Raw genomic sequence first — 22,563 nt, 5'->3', positions numbered from 1 at the left:
CCAGTACAAAATTCCGTTGGCATCCTATGGACCGGTACAAGAAATCATTAATGACTTGCTGGAAAAGGGCATAATTCGAACTTGCAACAGCACGTACTCTGCACCATTATGGCCTGTCATAAAACTCAATGGTAAATGGTGCCTGACCATTGACTATCGGAAACTAAATCAACAGGTTCCATTGTCTCGGTGGCCGATGACACAATTAGAGCAAGAACTTCCCTCGGTCCAAAAAGCTAAATACTTTTCCACCATCGATGTAGCCTCTGGATTCTGGACCATCCCGGTGCAAGCAGAAGACCAACACAAGCTAGCTTTCACCTTCGCGAACTGACAGTATACATTCACTTGGTGGTATTGTTAGGTATGCCAACTCTCCAGCGGAGTTCAACATTTTCTTGAACAAAGCATGCCCTGATGCCCACGAGCGAGGCACCCTCATATATGTGGATGACACACTCATGCGTAACTCCCTACAGGCACACATTGATGAGATTGATCATGTTCTTGACCAGCTCACAACAGCAGGTGTGAAAATATCACTCTCCAAATGTCAGTGGTGCAGAACAAAGGTGAATTACGTCGGTCTGCTCGTAAGCACTGATGGTGTTGAACCACAAGTGAGTCGAGTGCAAGGGGTAACAGACCTCGCAGCACCCACCTTAAGGAACTCCGCAGTTTCTTAGGAGTATGCAACTACTCACGCCAGTTCATAGAATACTATGCGGATCTAGCTCGTCCACTTTATGACCTACTAAAAAAGGATACTCTATTCAACTGGGGCGAAGCCCAGGAACAAGCCATGTAGGCACCAAAATCGAAACTGTGCATGGCCCCATGCCTTGCCTACCTTAACAGTAGCAAATAATTATACCTAGAAGTGGGGTTCTCTGACCACTGTCTCAGCTCTGGTCTGTATCAATTACATGACAAAGACAAACGTGTCATAGCCTATGCTAGTAAAACTATGCTGGCTGCTGAACACAAATATAGTGACTGCGAAAAAGCACTACTAGCAACAGTGTGGGCAGTCAAACATTTCTCCAACTACCTAGGTGGTCAGAAGGTGATTGCTGAAACTCATCATCAGCCAGTCACTTTCCTGAACAGCTAACAAATTTGAGAGGGTGTAATAACTAACGCTCGAGTAGCCTCCTGGCTAATGGCTCTCCAAAGCTTTGACTTGGAGGTACGTTTCACACAAAACTACAAGAGCTTTCTAGGCACAGGCCTTGCTTCCTGCAGGCGATGTGAAGGAGACATTCTTTCCCAAGTGCCACAACCTCCAGAAACCCTCATACCTACCGTGGCTAACCACCACTATTTCGACCCTAACACATGCAAAGACCTTGTCACTGCATATGTAGGTGATTGTTCATTCTGCCGAGAAAACACCCTAATGGCAGGGGTGGGTATTGTCAGAATAATTGTGGCCTCACAAACCCCTAATGTTCAAAATGGGTGCTCAGTCCTCCCAATATGCTGAAATAGCAGAAATTCTCATCACAATTCAGTCTGCGGTCCAGAAAAGCTTAAACATTTTGGTGATCTGCACAGACTCCAACTATGCACGCCTAAGCTTCACATGCCACTTGAAACTGTGGAAAACCAACAACTACACCACATCAAACAAAAATCCAGTCAAACACAAAAAGCTTTTCACGGCGTGTGAACACTTGGTAGACACACATGACCTGCAGATCTACTGGAAGAAAGTGAGGGGTCACTGACTCAATGACCAGGCAAATAGCTTAGGCAAACAAGGGGCCGCGAAGGCACATCATGGACATTCGATCCCTCCCTTTATCCAATCCCACCTGACATCGAAGTCCTAGCTATTACACGGTCTTGAACTGTAGCAACAGTGTCACCTGACAATGCTAAAACTACCATTGTCTCTATTAACCCTGCTTTTTCTGACGCTGACTTAGTTACTCTCCAAGCTCGGGACCCATCCATTTCTAAAATGCTTATGCATGTCTCTGACCCATCTACATGTCCCATCTCAGCTCAAGATCTTGACACCATACCAGGCCTTAAAGACCTATACGGCGCCAGAGCATCCCTCCAAGTCGTCAAAGGCTTGCTTGTTCATGCCACTGACTCGCACACTTCACCTGCATTTGTGGTTCCTCAGTGCCACAGGGGGGTGATGCTGATGCACGCCCATGACTCCCCATCTGCGGGACACCAAGGGGTCAAAGCAATACACCATGCACTCCGGCAGGTGGCATATTGGCCCCACAAGGTAAAAGATGTGGCTGATTACATTAAAGGCTGTTTGGTATGTTGCCAATTTCAACCCTCAAATCCTCTTCATAGAGCCCCCTTGCAAAAGAAGGGGTTATCCTTCCCTTGGTCAAATCTCCATATAGACTGGGTTGGACAACTCACCCAAACAGTAAGAGGTAACAAGTACTTCCATCATGTGTGCATTCACTAAATGGGTAGAATGCCTCCCCGCACTGAATGACACAGCGCTAACCACTGCCTACTTACTAATGAACCATGTCTTCTCACGGTTTGGCCTACCCAGCCGGGTCGACTCTGACAGAGGGACACATTTCACAGCAGAGGTCATGCAGCAGCTCTGGCAACTCTTAGAAGTAAAAGCCAGCCTTCACATTAGCTATCATCCTCAAAGCTCAGGTCAGTTAGAGCGAGCCAACCAAACTGTTGTTAGCATACTGAAAAAGTATGTAGCAGTAAACCAGCGAGACTTGAATGTCAAGTTACCCCTTGTACTGATGGCCATACATGCGACCCCACATGATGTGGTCGGGGTCTCACCCTTTGAGTTGATGACAGGGAGACAAATGACTCTGCCTCTACATCTGCTGTATCAGCCAGGTGAAGCTAGCATAGCAGTAGCCTACACCACTTATCAGTATATGGAGGATCTGCAGAAACACCTCAAAGCCACTTTTGCCTTCACCCAGCAGAAACTGGAAAAAACTCCAAATAGGGGACAAGGTATGGTACTACATCTTTTTCCAACCTGTTGGAAGGTCGTGGAAAACAGGGGGGGAATCTGGCACGCAAATTCCTACCCCGATGGTCCGGTCCCTATAAGATCACAGACAAACTGTCCCCCGTTGTGTACCAGATCAAGATAAACAAAGTTCGGGGCAGTACTGAGCTCAAGTGTGTCCACCGCAACCAAATCAGACCACACACAACCCCCATGGGACTTGTAGGGGATAATAACGCTTGTGTTAGGTCATAACCAATAGAACTAAAGGCAAGAAGGGTGCTGGTTAAAAAACAACTACAGCCTTCTACTCACACCTTAGTTCTTCTATCCCTTTTCCCCTTTTCCTCTCACTATTCAGCAGGCAACAAGCTTTTAACCAGACTGAGGACACTCAGGGTGCAAGATCCTAGTCCCTCATCGTCAGTTAGAGTATCAGGTAGAGTGTTTATCCTAGATGTAAAAAAATTATCAAAAGGGGGGTATAGTGGAAAATCTTACATTTCCTTCTAAAAATGACTCACTGTAAATACCCTAAATCTAATCATGAGCATCTCTCCCAGTAGGATGGCCCCGCTGCTCATTCTCCTGATTGTTGGCTCCCTAGGAAGCGCTGTGCTCCCTGAAGTGATTGAACCGGGTCCTCCGGAATAATATTGAAAGACCAGCCAGGACTGCTAATCACTAATTGTCGCCTCCATACCCAGAGAGTATTCGTACGGTTGAATCCCGCCGAAGCATGTAGTTACTGTTCTCCAGGCCCACCTAGCCTATACCTTAGGTAGCACCATCCCAATTTATGTCAATCCTCAAGACAGAGAATTAGCATTCATCATTAACCTTCTCATAATGGCACCTGAAAACATCTACCATTTGAAAGATGTTGTCATCGTTGGCTTCTGGCAAGATTTTGCCTATGTTCGTATAAAGACAGCATCTATTGTAGCATACCAAGATGATAACCCTGATCTATACTTGGTACCCAACTTGCTTATGTGCCCACTCACTAAAGACATCCACTACTTGTGCCCTAGCAAGCCTTTTATTTGTGACAGCGCAAATGGGATTTGTGTCCTTAAGCCTATGATGAGTAATACTCAGTGCCCGGTGGTCGTCACACCTCGACGTTTGGTAACCAGTACCCCAGCTGAGATTGTTGGAAACTGTTGGTTGGTTAACACCCACTTTAGAGAGGCCCTACTAACCTATGATCAACATGACACCTCAGAAAGGGTACCCTTTCCTAATCAGACTTTCTGGGTAGACGTCCCCGTAAACGCAATCCTATAGGTGATACAGGATATGGCCCTGTATCACCTGAACCCTGACCAATATGAGAGCGACATAGAAATCTCAGAGTTCTTCTCCAAGCACACCATTGAGCTAGATATTAAAAGACTACCTCGCCTAGAATATGAGGGAACCCAAGTCATTGACCTAACCTCTATTGATAACACTCTTAGAGAACTGTCGTCTCAACCCCAGCCTGTCACATATGCATGGTCCACTCCAGACACCTTACTAGTTACACTGGTAGGATTTGGATATCTTTTGACCTTTGTTATAGCTTGGTTCTATTTCAAACACACTCGAGCCCTACAGAGCATGTTAGAAACTTGGTATAATAAAATGGTTAAGTTCGTTAGACATAAGAGAGCCCAGAGAGGTGAAGCCCCAAGTATGATATGAAGCCGAAGGCCATGTCGAAGAACCAGCTCTCGAGGTTGCGTTTGAACAAGACCTACCCATAAGTAATTAGAATCCCTCCAGCATGCAAACATCAACACTCCATATGCACCCATACACTGATAGGAAGACATCAGCTCTGAAAACGTGTTTGAATATGCTTGCTGATCTTACTTTCCTCCACAGCAAAATTTCTTTTCAGCTCCATGCTCCCTGCCGGGCCATAAAACTGAAAAAAGGGGGGAATGTAGTGGAGTATGGACCAGATCAAGAAATGAAAAATTAAGACTCTCCACTCTGATGATAAGTTTTGGGACAGAACATACATTCCACAGAATGTGTGTGTTGAAAGACTCTGCACCCCCCCCCCCTCCCACACACACACACAAACTCACGCACAAACATATATCTACAACAAAGACTAAGCAGAAAACACTTCAGTGACCCCAGGACGCCAGATGACTACTCCCCCTTCTTCTTCTGGACAGTAAATTAGAAACCCCAAGTTTATGACTTTTTATAAGCCTAGGAGATCAATCAGAGCCTTGGAGACCAGGATTAAAGAACCCCAGTTTTATTGCCACCAGCGCCGAGATGGCACTGCTTATCTTCTACAACAGATGGCCCAGAACTGGCCTTGTGGTGACCTCTCGCAACCCTAGTTCAAACCAGACAAACAGCATGGACCAACAGTGTCCCCAAGTGGACATTTGCGAACTGTTTCGCCCTGTCTCCCTCTAAATACATAACGGACGCATCGGGGCCACTGTTTATAAACATGTTTTATGCAATGTGTATTAATGTTACCCTCTGTTATTCTCAGGTGAATGTCTACTAACTAACGAAGTGATGTGTATTACTGTTTCAATCATGAGGGAAAATTCCTGTCTCCATTTAGGATTATATATATATATATATATATATATATATATATATATATCGAGTACATTACCAACTATTCTAGATGTTAGAAATTAATTTGTTTTCCTAAATGGAGACAGACAATTTTCCCTCATGATTGTAATACACATCACTTCGTTAGTTATATAAAAATATAAAATAAAAATATATATAAAAATAAAAATAATCCAGTACACTCATTATGCTATGTTCAAGTATGCATGAAGTATATTCTATTTATTATTTTGTATTAGCCAAAAATTGAAAGTGATTTCTCTCTCCTCCCTGAAACGTGAAGTAAGTCATGTGAACCTCAGACCCAAGATCCAATCAGAAAAAAGAGACCTCCCAAATGGGCATGATCGCGCCATATCTGAAAAGGGAGTCGCTCAGCTCTCTGTCACTTCTAACTTCTGATCTGCTCTTCACTTCTGCACCTCTTCTCGTACGGCTCTCGTACACTCTTTCCATTCTTTTGTCTTCTCTCTACGCTGACAAGCTGACTCTCAAAAGACTCCTAAAAAAAGGACTTCACGCAACTTCCAAGGGACGCCTTGTGTCAGTTAGCAATGCAATACAGAAACTACAGAGTAACGTTGAGTAATCTTCAGTAATCTTTTCTTTGTTTTATTTGTGTTCGTGTTTGTAGCCCAATCCAAGTTTAATTTTACAACTGATCAAAGCAGGTGAAACTTATTTATGGCCAGAATAAAAGACACCGCTAAAACAGAGGGAAATCGTAAAATAAGTATAAGCTAATTAATTCAAAAATTAGTTCTGAAGATCGGAGGAAAACAGCAAACTTTTATCTTGATGCCCTTCCATCTGGAAGGGGAAATTCAGCCAAGCCAGCAGCTCTCTGTGAAGGGAATCCCCGACTGACGTCACACCATCCAAAGGACGTTGAAAAGTGGCTGACTCATCCTGAAGGGACTCTCCCCACTAATCAGCCTAACTTCAGCCGTGACAAGTCAAACACCAGAGGAACAGAGTGAACATCTGCGGGGCTCATCGGCTGGATCATAACCCAGAAAATAACAGAAAAGTAAGCAAAATTCCTCATTTTCAGAGCTGAGAACGAATTAAATCTCTTGGTAAAACTATACCCTAATTAAATCATTTAGCAACACCTCATTTACAAGTCATATAGCCTAGCCAATTACTAAATTCGAACCGGTTTCACCTGCGTTGATTCTGTGAGATTTCGATGATTGTGCTATGTTTATCAAACTATTATCTTTCCTTTTAATAAAGTATTTCCATTACTTGAAATAATAGTGTGTGGAGTTTGTCCATTAAGAGTCTGAAAAGCCTGAAGAACTCACGTAGCGGTGACAGTATTCCCTCTCTAATAAATTGTTAATATTTTTGTCATTTAAGTCAGTAATAATAAAAATAGTTATTATAAGTTATAATCACTATTAAGCATAACCAGCTCGAATACAGTTACTCTGCTACATATATTTCAATCATAAACTGGTCATCAGATAAAAATATATTTATAAACATTGCAAATGCACTGTAAAATATGGAAACCTACAGTGAGTGACTGAAGTGGTTTATTGAAGTCAAACTGTGGATGATCAGTGTTTATCGGAGTTTAATAAAACTATGTAATCTTCTTGTTCCCACATGAAGTGTTTGGAAGGTGAGCTGATGAACTGTGTGTTACAGTGGAGGCTGTAGATTTGCTGTCCCCAACACAACTGTAGACACCAGTGAAGATAAATGTAGTTCTGACATCATCATTACATTATGGATATTGATCAGAGAGGGTTTACCTTTAGCAGTGAGACTGATGTCTGTGAATCCACTTCCTCCAGCTTCACTGATGTCTATGAATCTACTTTCATCAGCTCTGCATCTGTACACTCCTCCATCTTCTTCAGTCAGGTGTGATATGAGCAGAGAGAGATTTCCTGGAGAGTGAGAGTAAAACAGCTGGACTCTGCCTCTGTACTGACCGCTCTCATTAGACACCACACCCCACATGTATCCATTTAAGTAATCTTTCTTCCAGGTGAATGTCTCAGGTTTAGAATTGGTGTCAGTGCAGTAACAGGGCAGCAGTACTGACTCTCCAGTGTATGCAGTAATCTCTGTTGTCTTCCCGTGGTTTTCCAGTCTGCATCCTGCAGAAACACAGCAGTGAATGTTCTTCATATTTAAACACCTCTGAACATGTGGAACTTCTTCAAAATGAAGCTTGATGTTCTCACAACAATGTGTCATCACCTGCACAACACTCACTTCATCACAAACAGAGCATTACTTTAAATATGTCTTTATAAAAAGAGTCAAAATCAGTGACCAGTCGAGACTCCAATCTACTGTTCCTCACTTTAAAGAAACACTGTAGTATTTTAATCTTAAAACATTTTCTCTTGAAAATAATTGTAATGTTCCACTGATCGGTAAAAGGGAGAAAAATTCCCTAATGATAAAAATAACACACTATGACATCACTGCCTCTGATGTCATAATGGCCATGATGATGGATTCTTTTAAAAATACACTCTAAAAAAGAACCATTTTAAACATACAACAGTGGGTTTAAGTTCAGTTTCGTTCCCTAAAGGTACATTACATTCTCCAGGAGGAGATGTGAAGTTGTGTAAGATCTCATTAAAGATCTGTGTAAAATAAAACTTAATTAGTTCTAGAGATTAAATGAAAGAGACATGAGGACACCAGACAGATGAATTATGAACTAATAAATAATAACATGCTGCACTTTCTTGATGTGTTGCTGTGTTAGTGATAAGCCGTGATGATGACGGTGTTAAAATCAGGTTTTTGAAAGTGACTGATCAGTGAGGCCCAGTGTTAGCACCTGCTAACTTTAGCCAGAATGGAGAAATGTTTAGTGTTGCACATCAGTTCTGGTAATACATGCCTTTCTGTCTGTTACTGTGTGATTCAAAAGGCTAGAGAACCACCAAAGTTACACTTCATTCTTCCATTAACATGGTGCAGTGTATGTTATGAGCTACAGACTGTGATCATAAAGAAAAGGAAGAATATTAAAGTGACAAATATAAAATGCTTAAACTACAATCTAACAGACAGTGCCACTCTGGGAGTTTGACTCAGAATTATTACAGACCTGAGGTCACAGAGACAAGAGACCAGAATTCCCCACACACACTTTTATTAAACATCAAATACAAAAGAAAACATCCTACAAATTGTTAAAATCCTGAACCAGACAAAACATTTATTAAAGATCTACACAAACTTACAACTGTCAGGAAACCAGCAGTAGTTATATTTTAAAAGACAAACATGACTCAGGCCTGAAACTAAATAGAGCTGTGGCCAATAGGGTACAACACACACACACACACACACACACACACACACACACACACACACACACACACACACACACACACACACACAGAGACACCAACACACACACACACACACACACACACACACACAGAGACACCAACACACACACACACACACACACAGATTCTAGCGTCTCTTCAGCAGAATCTGAAGCTCTAACTGGACTGTGGTGGACAGTGGACAGTAGGAGAAGAGATGAACTTACCTTCAGCCACACGGAGGACAAGCAGAAGATAAAAACACAGCTGCATTGTGTCTGAGATCTACAACACCGTCACTACACACAGCAACAACAACACTCCTGAAGATCCACCTCCTCACAAACTACACAACTGAACACCAACACACACCAGTGTCCTCAACTCCACAACATTCCCCACAATATCAGCACTAAACTAAAGCCTGAGCGCTTTACTGGACTCTTCCACAACGTCAGAGAGGAAGTGTGTTCTCCCTCTCTCTCTCTCTCTCTCTCTCTCTCTCTCTCTCTCTCTCTCTCTCTCTCTCTCTCTCTTTCTCTCTCTCGTTTCTAGCACATAACAAAATTGTGGTAGCACACTGTGTATTTTCAGTGTGTGGTTCCTCATTGTTCTCTTCATAGACTGAAAGTAGAACAGAGACAGGGTTTATAAATGATACACTTTAGATCCAAAAAGTTCATTTTATTGTGTTTCAGAATTAATTATTTGTTTATTTATATATATATATATATATATATATATATATATATACATATATATATATATATATATATATATATATATATATATATATATATGTTGCACCACGTCACGTCACGTGTCATCACTCCTAACTGTGCAGTTACACACAGCAATGTCTAGTGTAAAGCTTTCTCAGAAGAGTAGAGGCTCATACTGCACCAAAGAGGGACATTCCCCATGTTGACTGATCAGGTGTCCCCAAACTTTAGTCTCTGTAGTGTAGTATATAGCAGTGACCTGGCTACATAAGCCCCTCTGTCTGTGAGTAGTGTCCACCACCGTCCTTCTCAGTACACATCCCTCACCCACAGAGCGACCCCACAGTGCCCCCATCACTCTCTGTTTGGGTCTACATTACCGTTCTGTACAGTCTCTTCCATAGCTGTTTTATCAGAGTCTGGACCCGGCTCTACAGTCTGTGACTGATTCACATCTCCAGCTCCACTAGGCCCAGCTGCAGGACTGTCCCTCTCTCTGTGTGGGCAACCAAACTGCTTATGGCACATGTCCCCACATTCAAAACACCTCATTCTGCCAATGCTTTCATAAAATATGAAAGACTTCCCTTCACACACTCTGAAATACACATTTAACTCCTGCACATCCAGAAACATCAGCACTGATCTCCTGAAAGAGTCAACGTGCCTCAGTGCAGGGGCTGCACAATTTAAAGGAATCTTTCTAACTGTACTCACTATTTTTCCGAAATGAGACAGTTCATGTACGATATCCTCGTCCAGGATGAACGTAGGTACGTTTGGTGTCATTCACCCACCAAACTCCCAGCATGCAACAGAGAGAGAGAGAGAGAGAGAGAGAGAGAGAGAGAGAGAGAGAGAGAGAGAGAGAGAGAGAGAGAGAGATACGAAGTGAAAACAGATCTTGACCAATAGAGAAGGGGATGTTTGAGACGTTGTGTTCTTCTGTGAAAGGGTTAAATATGGAACAGTCGGCTTTTACTAAGAAGTAGCTGTGGTCTGTGGCCTGAGCTCATCACAGTTTCAGTTTCCAGAGCCTAATAAAGTCATAAGCTAGTGTCTGTGTCCAGTCAGAGACACACAACACCATCATCCTACAAACTCTGTACATCATTAAGAAGAGCACAGGTCAATTTATAGATTCTGATATTTATTATCAACATATATCATTGACACATGTATTATATAAGAGCTCACAACTACAACTGCCCCAACTAAAACTACAACTACAACAAATTTATCTACTGCAGTGGTGAAGGTCCCACTGAGTCTGAGCACTTCATCCACAACGTCGTCTGAAACTCACACCATCTCTCACTCTGACGGTCTCACATATTAAATATAGCTATGTGGTTGTGTCTTACTGCATCCTCTCTCTCTTTTTCCATCACATTTTCTACTACGTCACATAATGTGAATGTGGTGGAGTGCTTTAAGCCCAACCTGGAGTAAAAGCACTTTTTCTTGGTTTTGGAAAGTTTAGAGACAGTTCTTTTATTCAGAGTGTGCTTTAAGGTGACTAAATGTGTGAGTGGACACTGATGATCACATGATTAATCAACCCAGTGAGTATCTGACCAAAATGTGGCACATCTGCAGTTCATTTAAGTCCTCCATTTGGTTTTGAAAGATGACTGAGGGTGAGTCTGGTAGCCTCGCTCAGCCAGAGGTCCAGATTCAGAAGAAGAAACACATTTATTGATCCCCTTAGGGACACTAGGGGCAGTGAACACACACATAACTGGAGCAGGGTGCTGCCAATGACCTCAGAACCTTGGGAGCAATTTGGGGGTTAGGTGCCATGCTCAAGGGCACTTCAGCCATGAACAAATTTTTCCTTAACAGCCCTGGGAATTGAACTGGAGACCCTGTGGCATCAAGATCACTTCTCTAACCTCAAGGCCACAGCTGTCCCCCACATTTGGGAAATTCACAAGGGTCACCACAGCTGGAGTGCATCGGCTGAGCCTTGCCTTGGGTGAACAACCTTCATGGCAATGGTGTCTGACCTGCCATGTAATTATTTGGGCTTGATGTCAGATGTACTGTGGGCACAAATGTGTCTGCTGTCTGGAATGGGTCAATAAATGAAATAAAAAATGACCAGGAAAAAGGTTGACGAACAAGAGAGTTTAATTATTTGAGAGATTTTACCAAAAATTACATCAACAGAGAGCAGCGTAGTTAAACTTCATGCTAATAAACCAATCAGGTGCAAGCAAACCAGACCTCATCTGGTTCTAGTTGTAGTCCAATAGATTTTTTTACTCAATGTCACGCCTTCGTCCTGTCATGTCTGTTGTCCCCGGCCATGTGCTTTTAGCACATGGCTATGTTTTGTTTATGTCCTTGTCTCCGCCCTCTTCCCGCCTCTGTTCCGCCGCCTCGTCTGTCATTTGTTAACCCGTCCCCTCGTTATCTGTCCAGGTGTGTCTCGTTTGTGTTAGTATTTAAGCCCTCTTGACTCGTGTCCTGTTTGTCGTTCATTCACATTCTCTTTTCTCCTTTGTTATGTCAGTCATGTTATCTGTCTGTCTCCGTAGTTTCTCTCGTCGTCGTTTCGTTTCCCTAGTCGTTGTTTCGTGTCGTAGTTTCTTTTCCTCTCTCGTGCCTTTGTTTACTCTTTAGTCTGTCAGTCCCGTTTGCCCTGTTTAGCTCCCCTTGTTTAGTTTAGCCTGCTTGGCTCCCTGTTTGTTTGCGTTTTGTTAAAGTCTCTTTGTTTTGTTGTTTTCCTTTATTAAATATACCATGTTTTAGCAAATGCGTCCGCCTCAGTCAGTCCGCTCCGTGATTCCTGACACTCAAAGAAACAAAGAGAGGTCCATATGGTGAGCAGAGTCTTGCAGTTCAGTGGAATACAGTGAAAGTGAATGTTAAAGGGCATCTCTAACTTTCGGAATGTGGGTGTTGTTTTAATTCCATCTCACTTTAGAGTTGTGTCCTGATCATCTGATCATATAGACATTTTCGCTGGTTATTTGGACAGGTGTCTTGTTCCTGTTCTCTGGTCCTGTGTCCTGGACATAGACAGGGACCAGAGGGACTTCTTCTCTTGTTCTAGTTGCAGGGCTAGGGCTAGTTAACTACAAGGTAAAACATATTTTTGATTATAGCTCTTCCACAACAGTAAGCAACACTGAAGCAGGTGACAGTGTCTTAGTGTCAACTGTTTCATTCATGCAAACTGACAGCAATGAAACACCAGATGACTTGCAGGATTAGGGCTTACAGTACTAGCTGTATTTAGATAGCATTAATGTAAGATTTACAGGCAGCTTCTTAATAAACTCTGTCTGGAAACAACAGGATTTGGGAACGAAAGCCAACAGACTTCTTAAAGAAACATGAATCCATTCACCCAAAAACCTGCAGCAAGGTGTTATATAAAATTTAGAAATGTCCCTAGTGTTAACATTATAAATTTCACCTCTGTTTAAACAGAGCTACTCTCAGCTGAAACCAGAACTGTGTTTGAGAAAAGTCTAAGTACAGATACTATAGAGTCCGTAACAAGTGCCAGACATTAGAGGAAGTGTACTTTGTCAGAGACTGGACTGGAGACCTACAGCCCTAGATGATGAAGCTCTAATACCTTTAGGATGAGCCTGTCCTTGACCTCTCTCATGAATAAATACCATCAGATCCTCACAGCAATGTCTAGTGTAAAGCTTTCTCAGAAGAGTAGAGGTTCATAGTGCACCAAAGAGGGACATTCCCCATGTTGACTGAGCAGGTGTCCCCAAACTTTAGTCTCTGTAGTGTAGTATATAGCAGTGACCTGGCTACATAAGCCCCTCTGTCTGTGAGTAGTGTCCACTGCGCAGACTCAGAGAGAAACAGGCCCATCTCTCTTAACCACAACTGTGTCCTCGTCACCATGACAACAGAGAGTAAGCAGAGACCCAAGATAGTGTTCTCTCTGACCATCAGCAAATTGACTACAACACACCACAGACATATCATCATCACCTCTGTACACACTGCTGCAGTGGACCAACAGGATGTAAGTGTGTGTGTGTGTGTGTGTGTGTGTGTGTGTGTGTAGACTACAGCAGGTCACATGACCACTGTGAGCTACTCAAAGTCTTGACTGTGACTCTCCATCAGTGCACAGCGTCTAAGAGAATTATTATGAATTTTATAATGAAATATTGTGTTTATGTTGTTTGATGTTGACCTGTATTTTCTGAAAAGCTGTAAAAAAAAAAGCTGTAAATGCCACAATGATTTTTCCAGGAGTGTGTGGAGGAGGGGATACTTCCTGCTGTGTATAAGACCCCTCCCCTGTGAAACAGTCCCAGTGTTACTCAGTAACTCATGTCCTCTACCTTTACTTTATAAACATTCGGCTCTAAAACGTGTTTAATGCACAACTTCATGATATTTATTCATTCACTGAGCAGCAGCAGCACTTTCCACAGCTTCACTGGAGCTTCACTGAGAGTCACTTTAAACAAACACCACAGGACACTTCATAACTCTTATTATTTATTTATTAATGACACCACAATATACACCCATCACTACACAACAGCATCAATAACACACTGAATCACTGTCCGTTCTGAACTATTGACCCCTTTTAAAGAAACAAGAACACTAAATATGTAAAAGACCAGAAGGAAATATAAACACAGTCTAAAACTGAGAGGAACATTAAAATACATCAACATTTTTAAACTTTGAAAAAGTAACTGCAGCAGAGAGACGAGAGGAAACATAAAACAATGATTAGAAAAGTTACTGTAGACTGACCACAACTGACACTACACACAGTGGAAGACAAGGTGTGTTTGTGTGTGTGTTTTTGTGTGTGTGTGTGTGTGTGTGTGTGTCAGAAGGTGGTCTGTTTATCACATAACTGGATTATAATGTTGAATTCTGACTCTCTGTTCTTCTCTGCTGCAGATTCACTGCTCCGTCTCCATCCACAGTGTTGTAGTAAACAGGGGAGGAATCTGGTGCTGAGTTGGAGATGAACAAAAGCAATGAGTAAAACACACACACACACACACACACACACACACACACACACACCCACACACACACAGAAACATAAACAAGATGGTGGTGGATCAGTTCATACTTGATATTTGCTCCAGGTGAATGAGTTGGTGTTGGTGTAGCTCTCAGGTGTAGAGCTGGTGTCAGTGCAGTAACAGGGCAGCAGTACTGACTCTCCAGTGTATGCAGTAATATATTTTGTCTGCCCGTGGTTTTCCAGTGTGCATCCTGCAGAAACACAGCAGTGAATGTTCTTCATCTTTAAACACCTCTGAACATGTGGAAGTTCTCCAAAATGAAGCTTGACGTTCTCACAACAATGTGTCATCACCTGCACAACACTCGCTTCATCACAAACAGAGCGTTACTTTAAAGACGTCTTTATAAAAAGAAATCACTGACCAGTCCAGACTCTAATCTACTGTTCCTCACTTTAACCACACTGTCACAAACACTGCTACACGTCAAGGAGCACATTTCAGTTCCAATCTAGTGTCTCTTCAGCAGAATCTGAAGCTCTAACTGGACTGTGGTGGACAGTGGACAGTAGGAGAAGAGATGAACTTACCTTCAACTGTCTTTATAAAAAGAGATCACTGACCAGTCCAGACTCCAATCTACTGTTCCGCACTTTAACCACACTGTCAGAAACAGAGAGGATTGTTCAGGTACATTTCTGATCAACAAGTAAAAACAATGGAAATGTACCATCAAAGGAACAACAGTGGTCTTGGTCTATTGGAATATCCTACTCTCATGTTTCTAACTCTGTACACACACCTCCACTCTTCAGCACCGTTAGCAATGCTAATGCTAATCCTTTAGCCTGGGGGCTGTGTCAGGAAGTGGACTGGGGGGCTGTGATGGTGCTAAAAATGCTTGAAAGCAGCCATTCACACTGCTCAGATTTAACCCTTAAACTCCCAAATCTACAGTGAGACTTCAACATAATTCTGAAGTGAGCTTTAAATGGTGGTGTTGTGTGTTGGAGGATCTACAGTAGGAGACAGAATGAACTTACCTTCAGCCACATGGAGCACCAACAGCAGATAAACACACACCTGCATTCTTACTGAGATCCAGAGCACACTCACTACACACAGCCACAACAACACTACAGCAGTTACAGCCACAACTCCACCCTGATACTACTCTACTACTGTAGCTGTGCAGCTCTGTCCTCAAGTGTACACTCGACCTCACCCAGTCTACATTACACTACACTACACTACACTACACTACACTGCAATACACTACAATACACTACACTACACTGCAATACACTACAATACACTACACTACACTACACTACACTAAACTACACTATAATACACTAGCACTACACTACACTACACTACATTAGAGTACACTAAACTAAACTACAGTACACTACATTTGACTACACTAAACTACATTACAGTACAGTAAACTACGCTACACTGAACTACAGTAATCTAAAATCTGTAACTCTCTCAGCAGAACGTCACTGGACTTTTCACTGTTCTCTAATGAACACAGTAAAGAGGAACACAGCTCACAGCTCCTCACTCTCACTTTATATATAAATATAGCGATGTGTTCCTGTATATAAACTCTTGCTAAACCCTCCCTTCATCTCTCTCACATCCTCCACTAAGTCAAATGCAGAAGTTAGGAGAATGGTCTAAGTTCACCTTTGAATCAAAGTGTTGTTTCTTTAAAAGCAAGGCCTGCAGCCTTCAGCTGCTTTAATGTGCTCCCACAGTGGACACAGACATTCACAGAATTAGTTATAGGTGAGTTACTCTCAGACACTGCACCCACACGTCCACAGAGAGTCTGATGTCTATATTGAGAGAACCTGGCCACTCTGTCATCACTCTGCTAGCAGTGTTCTTATTGGCTCTCCCCACTTCTGTGTGTATTCACTTCTGAGGATATTTTTGTTCCAGTGACTCAGGGTATTAATCTCTAAACTGTGTAAGAATAGTAGGCTTGTGATTGGTCAGTTGTGATTGTCAGTCTAATTCCCTTTTCCTCCAATAGTAGGTGGTCCCTGGCTACATTGATACTTAAAGCAGTGTGACACTATTGATGAGTGAAGGAAAACGAAATGAGCCAAACAAAGAAAAAAATCATTACAAGTCAACAATTATACACATGTTTATTATGAGTCTGTTTAAAAACAGTTGCAGATTTTTTTTTTTTTTTTTTTTTTTTGCAGAGTCTGAGCACACACAGGGCTGATACAGTGTGGGTAAATTGTGGCTGATTTTGTTATCATCTTTGGAGGGAAGTGGTATTGGGGTCTGAAGGTACTGAAGGTGAGGAAGGTAAGAACAAGCTTTAAAACTCTGCCCCTTTTCAGTCAGAGCTGTTGGTCAGAGAGTGCTCTGTTGATCAGGTGTTGATCTGTAGTCAGTCTGTTATTTTAGTACATTGGTCAGAAGTTGATCTGTTGATCAGATCTTAGGTCTGCAACAAGACATCAGTACAGACAGGCTTCTAGAGACCGTTTTGTATGTTAGGATGAACCACAGCAATACTCGGCAAAGACTGGGAAGTGGATGGGGTTTATATAAGGGAACAAACAGGTGTGCTTGATTAGAACTCTGGTGAATGAAACCGGTGTACAGGCATGTGATCATTTGGTGCATTCTGAGATATGGAGTCTTGAAAAACAGGCGTGACACTCACACAGAGGGTTCATTCATTCATTATCTGTAACCGCTTATGCAGTTCAGGGTCGTGGTGGGTCCAGAGCCTACCTGGAATCATTGGGCACAAGGCAGGAATACACCCTGGAGGGGGCGCCAGTCCTTCACAGGGCAACACACACACACTCACACACACCTACAGACACTTTTGAGTCACCAATCCATCTACCAACACGTGTTTTTGGGACGTGGGAGGAAACCGGAGGAAACCCACGCGGACAGGGGGAGAACACATCAACTCCTCACCGACAGTCACCCGGAGCGGGAAACGAACCCACAACCTTCAGGCCCCTGGAGCTATAGGACATTACCTGCTGCACCACCGTGCCGCCCACACAGAGGGTGATATTTATTAATGAATGAAACAATATGAACTCACAGTGGCACACAGAGCGTCTATAACACACTGAATCAATGTCCATTCTAAACTCACATTTTAACTGACCAGGAGCACAATACAGTTTTGTATAAGAAGATATTTATGTAAATGAACTGTAAGAAATATAAACACAATCTAAAAATAGGACATGAATATTAAAATACAAAATGTTTTTGAATTTATAACAAAGTAAGTGCAGAAGAGATGAGAAGAAACAACACCGTGATTAGAAAATTTACTGTAGACTGGCCACAACAACTGACACTACTCACAATACACTTTCATTGAAATTATAATAGACTTTGTTTCTGTGAGAGAAAGATAGATGTCACAAGGTGATATTTTGATTAGATCTTCATGAGCTCTGCTGACTCTTTGATCTTCTTCTCAGCTGCAGATTCACTGCTCCTTCTCCATCCACAGTGTTGTAGTAAAAATGGGAGGAATCTGCTGATGTGTTAGAGATGAACAAAAGCAGAGGGTTAACACACACACACACACACACACACACACAGAGAAACATAAACAGGATGGTGGTGGTTTAATGAGTAGGACGTACCTTTGCTTCTCTTGGTGCAGTAGACCACCGCTACAACAATGTGGAGAAAGACCACCGTGACCAGGGCAAAGGGGACGAAGGGCAGTGACGGTGGAGACTCTGCAATAAGAACATCATTCACTGACTTACACAAAGATCATGGAGCGAAACATTAAAAACTATCCTCAGTCTTAACAACGCTTTAGAAAAATGTGTCTCCGACCCACACCCCACACATTTCTAAAAGGAGCAGCACATTCGCTGTGAAACGGTAATTACAGAAATGTGAAATCTGGGCCTGGAATTAGCTTTTACCTTTTTGGGAGGAAACTGTGGAGGAAGGTTCAGCTGCAGATGTGGGAATGATTTGATCAAGTGTTGAACTCGGTGTTGGAGGTGGGATCCCTGCGAGGAGAGAAGAGTCCATGATGAATGTTGTAGAGATGAGCACTGTGCTGGAACTACACTGGAAACTTCCAGAATCCCAAACATTTTACACTACTACATTAATTCTACAACTGATCCACACTCAATAATTCATCACACACTGATGACCTCAGGACTGGTCACTGGTAAAGACCAGCACTACCTTATGAAGATGGTCCTCTACCTGCATCACAACACATTCACACTGTGTTTTACCTTCAACAGTGAGACTGATGACTCTGTGTCCACTTCCTCCAACATCACATCTGTACCCTCCTCCATCCTCTTCAGTCAGGTGTGATATGAGCAGAGAGAGATTTCCTGGAGAGTGAGAGTTAAACAGCTGGACTCTGTCTCTGTACTGATCACTCTCAGTGGATATCTCTTCCCACGTTCCTGTGTCTTTCCACCAGGTGATTCTCTCAGGTTTGGCTCGTAGTTCAGTGCAGTAACAGGGCAGCAGGACTGACCCTCCTTTATACGCTGTGATACGTGTTGTTTGACCTCTTTCCTCCAGAGAACAGCCTGAAGAGACACACGGACATAAACATTTCACTGTGAATCCAGTGTTGAGGAAGTGATTGGTGTTTGTTGTTGAACATGATTTCACAGACTGTGTTCTGAATGGACTGAATAACTGGACTTAAGGTCACTCAATAACACGGTCAGATGGAGTGAGTGACCATCCTAGTTATCATCAGCCAATCAGATTTATATAAACACTGTAAATACACTGTAAACAATGGAAACCTACAGCGAGTGACTGAAGTGGTTTATTGAAGTCAAACTGTGGATGATCAGTGTTTATTGGAGTTTAATAAAACTATGTAATCTTCTTGTTCCCACATGAAGTGTTTGGAGGGTGAGCTGATGAACTGTGTGTTACAGTGGAGGCTGTAGATTTGCTGCATTTCCTGACCAATGAGCAGCTTAATGATAAAGAAGACTGACCACACACCTGACCACTGCAAACAGAAGCATTTCACAACACTTTCATTGCACTGATGTTGTTCTACTGCTACAACAATCAGCAACTTCACACAATGACTTCACACACTTTACACACTTCACAAAGACTTCATTTCTGAAGCAGCGCAGACAACGACCAAAGGTGTGTGTAGAGTGTCCCCAACACAACTGTAGACACCAGTGAAGATAAATGTAGTTCTGACATCATCATTACATTATGGATATTGATCAGAGAGGGGTTACCTTTAACAGTGAGAGTGATGAATGTCAATCCACTTCCTACAACATTACAGCTGTACACTCCTCCATCCTCTTCAGTCAGGTGTGATATGAGCAGAGAGAAATTTCCTGGAGAGTGAAAGTTAAACAGCTGGACTCTGTTTCCGTTCTGACCACCATTGATTGACCCCTCTTCATAATCATAAGTGTATTTCTTCCAGATGAATGTCTCAGGTTTAGAGCTGGTGTCAGTGCAGTAACAGGGCAGCAGCACTGACTCTCCAATGAATGATGTAATGTCTTTTATCTGCCCGTGGTTTTCCAGTCTGCATCCTGCAGGAAAACAGCAACAAATGCTGATATTTAAGATCATAATTAAAAAGAGATTTGCTCATACTTTTAAAGACTTCTTAATGAAAAGAGTGGAGATGCCACACAGAATGAAACTTCCACAAAGCTATTAATAGTTAATTTCTCAGTTTCTGTTTTTGGATAGAGCATATACTTTTAAAGTAGCAAAATCCTTTCTCAGCTATTACCATTTAAAACTTTTGTGCAGACAGTGTAGGTCCTTGAATAGGTTGATGGCATGTGGGACACTCCACTGGTTTAACAATAACCTGGTCATTTAGTGCATTACTTAAGCTGACTTTATTGTATTGCCTCATAACATTTCTGAGCCTCCAGATGCATGTAGAATAGACACTAGGATGTGTGTGTTACTTCAATGGTTCCTTCTTTACCCTGATGGACCCATCTCACAAAGGCAGAATATGGACTTTGATCACATGACAATTCTTCACTGCTCCAGAGTCCAGTGTTAATGCTCCCTACAGGAAACTGAAGCCTTGTTTCTGATCAGAATCTAACACTAATCAGTTGTTTTCTTATTGTCACACAGCTTTTTAGACCCAGTCCTGTGAGCTGTCAACACACTGTGTGTGGAAATGCTCTAAGGTTCAGAATTAAACACAGCCCTTAGTTCTCCCAAAACAGTTCACAGTGATATTTTGTAAGTGTCCTTTAGAAAAACAATAGAAAACTTTCATGAAATCATGCAATGAAATAAATAACTGCAGTGTAGATATGTTATGAATATCTGGGTTGTTTCTGTTCATATTTATGTACTAATGTTTGGAGATGGCCCTGACCAATATACCACAGACCATTAGACCACAGTTCAGGGTTCTCAGGGCATAGCAGAAGCTTTTAATGATCATTTGGTAAACTGGGTACAGACAGAATAATTTATTATCAGCTGTAATAAGGTTTTAACCAATCAGATTAACTTTTCTAATTCCCTTTAAACAGTGCGGTCCAGTAACTTAGTGCTGGGATATTCACAAACATGCATTTAAGCGTAATATTATCATCACACTGTACAATAACAGTGGCTGCTTAAATATCTTACAGATTGGCTTGTTTGTGTATGTACTTTAACTGTCCACTGCACAATTAGAACATCACCCGCAATCAGAAAACCAACCCTGCAACATAATTATCACATAGTCTTTACACGGTGGTGTTGTGTACTGGAGGATCTACATGAGAAGTTATAATCGAGTAGAGAGACATTTCCTGGAGAGTGAGAGATACACAGCTGGACTCAGTGGAGATTCTATTGTGTCCAGGTGAAGGGTGAGGGTGTGTTGTGGTCAGTGCAGTAACAGGGAAGCAGTACTGACTCTCCAGTGTATGAAGTAAAGTATTTTATCTGATTGTTATTCAGTTTGCATCCTGCAGTAAAGTGAAAGTTCTTCATCTTTAAATATAAAAATATACATCATCATTATGTACTTTAATTATTTTATTCAGGTTATTAATGCTCTCTTGTGTGTATTTACTAAAGAAAATATAATGATCATGAATTTGAGTGAGAAATTTAACTGACAGACCACTGAAACAGTGAGCATTGGCTCGTTTCCAGGTCTTTATTTCCGGGTCCTGTTCTGTCCTGCATTCCTCACATCTGTGCAGTAGTCAACCAACACTCACAGAAGTCAGTCAGAATCAGCCAAAAACATGTAATATCTGAGGGGCCCCTTTTGAAACAGATTTGGGCTAAAAACACTGTGGTGTACATTAACCGAGCACAGCTCTCCAGGAACATTATTGAGCTGTGGCCCTCTTAAATCAACCACATAGTTGGACCACAACATTAAATCCAGAGCTGGTCCTTAAAAGTAGATTTGAGGGAAATAATAATACCTGGAACTCAGTAAACACTTGCAGATGAAAGATAGATTTGGCCCAGAATTGTCTACTATCTGAAAGAAAACTCTTGTGCTACTAATGGTTCATGTCCTGGTCACATACTTCACCTAAAAAGGCTCCCACTACTGCTACAATTCAAGGAGCCAATTTCAGTTCCATTCTAGCATCTCTTCAGCAGAATCTGAAGCTCTAACTGGACTGTGGTGGACAGTGGACAGTAGGAGAAGAGATGAACTTACCTTCAGCCACATGGAGGACAAGCAGAAGATAAAAACACAGCTGCATTGTGTCTGAGATCTACAACACCGTCACTACACACAGCAACAACAACACTCCTGGAGATCCACCTCCTCACAAACTACACAACTGAACACCAACACACACCAGTGTCCTCAACTCCACAACATTCCCCACAATATCAGCACTAAACTAAAGCCTGAGCGCTTTACTGGACTCTTCCACAACGTCAGAGAGGAACTGTGTTCTCTCTCTCTCTCTCTCTCTTTC

General features: G+C 42.1%; 1 protein-coding gene across 1 annotated transcript; it reads right to left on the bottom strand.

Moving 5' to 3' along the window:
- Positions 1-7,225: 7,225 nt before the first annotated feature.
- Positions 7,226-22,341, bottom strand: LOC136682013 (polymeric immunoglobulin receptor-like). The gene is made up of 3 exons (XM_066658798.1): positions 22,296-22,341; positions 18,871-19,179; positions 7,226-7,689 (listed from the first exon to the last, which is right to left on the bottom strand). The coding sequence occupies exons 1-3, from the start codon at positions 22,339-22,341 to the stop codon at positions 7,226-7,228; spliced, it is 819 nt and encodes a 272-aa protein (XP_066514895.1).
- Between the last annotated feature and the right edge of the window lie 222 nt (positions 22,342-22,563).

This window comes from Hoplias malabaricus, unplaced genomic scaffold (genome assembly GCF_029633855.1).
Source record: "Hoplias malabaricus isolate fHopMal1 unplaced genomic scaffold, fHopMal1.hap1 scaffold_191, whole genome shotgun sequence".
NCBI classification, from domain to species: domain Eukaryota; kingdom Metazoa; phylum Chordata; class Actinopteri; order Characiformes; family Erythrinidae; genus Hoplias; species Hoplias malabaricus.
Note: the sequence above shows the minus strand (reverse complement) of the source record. Positions and strands in the feature narration are given on the sequence as shown.